The sequence below is a fragment of the Augochlora pura genome, unplaced genomic scaffold (assembly GCF_028453695.1).
Source record: "Augochlora pura isolate Apur16 unplaced genomic scaffold, APUR_v2.2.1 APUR_unplaced_1851, whole genome shotgun sequence".
In the NCBI taxonomy this organism is placed as follows: Eukaryota; Metazoa; Arthropoda; class Insecta; order Hymenoptera; family Halictidae; genus Augochlora; species Augochlora pura.
The window spans coordinates 1-3622 of record NW_027581941.1 but is presented as its reverse complement, the minus strand read 5'-3'; the positions used below and the strand labels follow the sequence as shown (position 1 = coordinate 3622).

At 52.4% G+C, this 3622-nt stretch overlaps 1 protein-coding gene across 1 annotated transcript; it reads left to right on the top strand.

Annotated features, from left to right (window-relative positions):
• Positions 1–212: 212 nt before the first annotated feature.
• LOC144477548 (uncharacterized) lies at positions 213–2765 on the top strand. The gene has a single exon (XM_078195275.1). The coding sequence runs from the start codon at positions 213–215 to the stop codon at positions 2763–2765; it is 2553 nt and encodes an 850-aa protein (XP_078051401.1).
• Positions 2766–3622: the final 857 nt, after the last annotated feature.

Below are 3622 nucleotides of genomic sequence, written 5' to 3'. Positions count from 1 at the left end.
AATTCTCGTAGCGCCAGAGGATCGTCATTTGCAATGCATCGTATGGCCCTCGCCAGAGACCGAACAGCTAGAAGCGTTCGAGTTGAATACCGTGACTTACGGTACGGCTTGTGCACCATACTTATCGATGCGAACGCTTCTCGAGTTGAAAAGGCGTGACGGTGAGCGGTATCCGCTTGCTGCCCCTGTCCTCGAAAAAGACGTATACGTGGATGACGTATTTATGGGCGCCCCCCCACAAACCCTTATTGGAAACAATAAGACAACAGGTGTGTGACCTGTTGAAGGGTGGAGGTTTTCACCTACGCAAGTGGGCAGGTAATGCTCCGGATTTACTACGTAACATCCCCAAGAGCGCCCACTCCCATGCAGTCGACCTCACCTTGTTCGATGAATCCGAACTCAAGGTGTTAGGACTGCGTTGGATACTGTCTGGAGACTATTTTTATTTCAATCTCCAACGGTTTAAACCTTCTCCCACACCGCTGACTAAGCGGACTTTGCTATCAGAAATTGCAAAACTTTATGACCCGCTTGAATGGTTATCTCCAATCGTCATAAGGGCAAAGATTCTGATGCAAGCACAGTGGATAGAAAATCTAAAGTGGGACGAGGTTGTCTCGGATACCACTATGAAAACGTGGAACACGTTTTGCACCGACTGGACCCGCCTCGAAAAATTGAGGATACCCAGGTGGGTCCATTATGGAGCGGAAGCAGCATCCGTGGAACTACACGGATTCTGTGATGCCTCGACCGCGGCTTACGCGGCCGTAGTGTATCTCCGAGTGACGACTTTAAATGCGAATGTCTTCACATCGCTTTTAATGGCTAGAACTGAAGTAGCTCCTATAAAAACCCAATCCATTCCTGTATTGGAATTATATGGGGCCATGCTACTCGCTGAGCTGGTAGTGCACGTGCAGCGTTGCCTGAACATTCAGGTCAAACGCGTAGTCTGTTGGTCAGACTACACGATTGTACTCGCTTGGTTGAGAAAACATGCGTCCACATGGAAAGTGGTTGTCGCCAATCGAGTGGCGAAAATACAGACAATTCTTCCGCATGCGGAATGGCGTCATGTTCCCACCAGCTCCAACCCCGCGAATTTGAACTCGCGTGGAGTAGAGGCGGAGGAACTACTCCAGTCTACTCTATGGACGACTGGACCCAAATGGCTCGTGCAAGCGGAGGAAAACTGGCCGACTCGGCCAGCCTCCCTCGAGACCGAAAAGGGCAAACGTGTAGCTCATAGCCACGTCGTTACTTCACAGACAGAATGGGAGATTCTACTCCGATTCTCGAACTGGAAAAAGCTCCTTCGTGTCATTGCCTACTGTTTCCGTTTGCGAAGATGTACGGCTGAGAACGAACCAGCACGAGCCGCCGACATGATCGAAGCGTCGGAGTTGCGTTACGCAACTCTCCGAATTGCTGGTTTCCTACAGCGCACGCACTTCGCAGAGGAGTATCGGTGTCTTCAAGAACACCGAGAAATTCCTGCGAAGTCAAAACTCAGAAAGCTGAACCCTTTCCTTGACGGAAATGACGTCATGAGAGTGGGTGGAAGGCTGGACAATACTGCGCTTGAGTGGGAAACTAAACACCCCATAATTTTGCCGCACCATCACGTGTCACCGTTGATTATTCGGCAGTGTCACGTGGAAACGTTGCACGGGGGCTTGCAGTTGACTCTGTACACTGTAAGACAGCAATTCTGTATCATCGGCTGCCGAAACGCAGTAAAATCCGTGATACATCAGTGTCTACGCTGTGTGCGTTGGAGAGGACTGACCTCCACGCAAATCATGAACGACCTGATTCCGGAACGCTGCAATCCGGCGAAAGCTTTTGCTAACTGCGGAGTAGATTACGCAGGGCCGTATCGAGTCCGCGACTCCGCAGGCCGAGGGAAAACAGCACATAAAGCGTACATTGCGGTCTTCGTGTGTTACGCAACGAAAGCAGTGCATATTGAACTCGTCCATGATTATTCGACGAGTGCATTCTTAGCTGCTCTCGATCGGTTCGTTGCAAGACGAGGAATACCGTCTTGCATGTTCAGCGACAATGGCACCAACTTTGTCGGGGCCGATCGAGAATTGCAACAACGTTTCGGTACAGTGTACAACTCACATGAAACGCGCAAGAGTTGCAGTCATCTGGGCATTAGGTGGAGGTTCAACCCACCAAGTGCACCACATTTTGGTGGTATGCAGGAGGCCGGCGTGAAGGCGGTGAAACACCACCTAAAACGCATAATCGGGGAGTTTTCCCCGACGGGTGAAGAGATGCAAACGCTCCTTTGCAGAATCGAAGCGAGTCTTAACTCGCGACCGATTGCTGCGATGAGCGATTGCCCGGAGGATTATGCTCCATTCACACCGGGCCACTTTCTCATCGGAGGACCGCTTAATGCACTCCCGATTGAGTCCGTGGAAACTGAGCAGCTCTCGCGTTTGACGCGATGGCGAGCAATTCAGAAGTTCCACGAGCAGCTCTGGAGATGCTGGTCAAGAGATTATCTTACGCATCTTCAGACACGCTATAAGTGGCAAACCACCAAAGAACATCTTAAACCAGATGATCTGGTCCTGATGCAGAATCCTCTCCTCCCATCCAATCAATGGGAAATGGGAAGGATCGAGAAGATTTTACCGGGGAAAAACGGGCACGTACGTGTTGTTAACGTACGTACTGCCAAATCAAATTACATACGCCCGATTACACGGATATGTAAACTCCCTGTGGAAGTGTCACCGTAGGCTGTGTGGCGCGACACACAAAGACGCCTCGGCTATGTGACACAACAAACCTCGCGTGATAGCGAGGAGAAATAACGAACTCTGAAGGGGGCAAACCAGGGTGGTACCCCTTCCACTACTCCCTCGGAGAACGCGAGCCTGAACTCCTGGCGGTTTGACCCAGGAGATCAGTTTAATTTCAAACGCCATGGAGGCCCAATTTGAAAAGATAGTCGCGATAACCGAGGAACAGATACCGACAGAGGAGCCGGTGGAAGCTCCCAGCATGGAGGCCACGTCAGCCCGGGAGCAACCAGGGTTGACCCTGGACTTGGGGTGGGGACCCACCAGTGTCCCAGGACATATTCCGCGTACGTCACGGACGTACCGATTGACCACACCCGCGGGTACCTACAGGCTCCGGTGGAATAGGAACGGGGACCTGAGGTCGGCAACTTTGCGAGAGGATCGCTCTCGGTCACCAACCAAGGCCGGTGGGACTACACCGGCTCCGGAGCCAGCCCCGAGGAAGCGGCTCCACCCTCGCGGACGATCGCCCTCGCCGACGACGAGAAGGGCCTGTGCGACGAGGTCGGCCCCGGCGCACACAGCGAGGGAACGGCGTGGATCGAGACGAGGACCGTACCACGCGGTGATGACCGGCAACCAGGTCGAGGAAGCGACCAAGTTGATGAAGTTGGGAGCCGTCGTGCAGGATGTACTGCGGCGAAACGACCGACCAGGGGGGTAAGAAAGTTATTTTCTATCTCCTGAGAAAGAATCTCTCTCTCTCTCTCTCTCTCTCTCTGTCTCGTTCTCTCGATTCATTACCTTTCATTGTCGATGAAGCTAGCGGATTACATAGCTTTCGACACTTC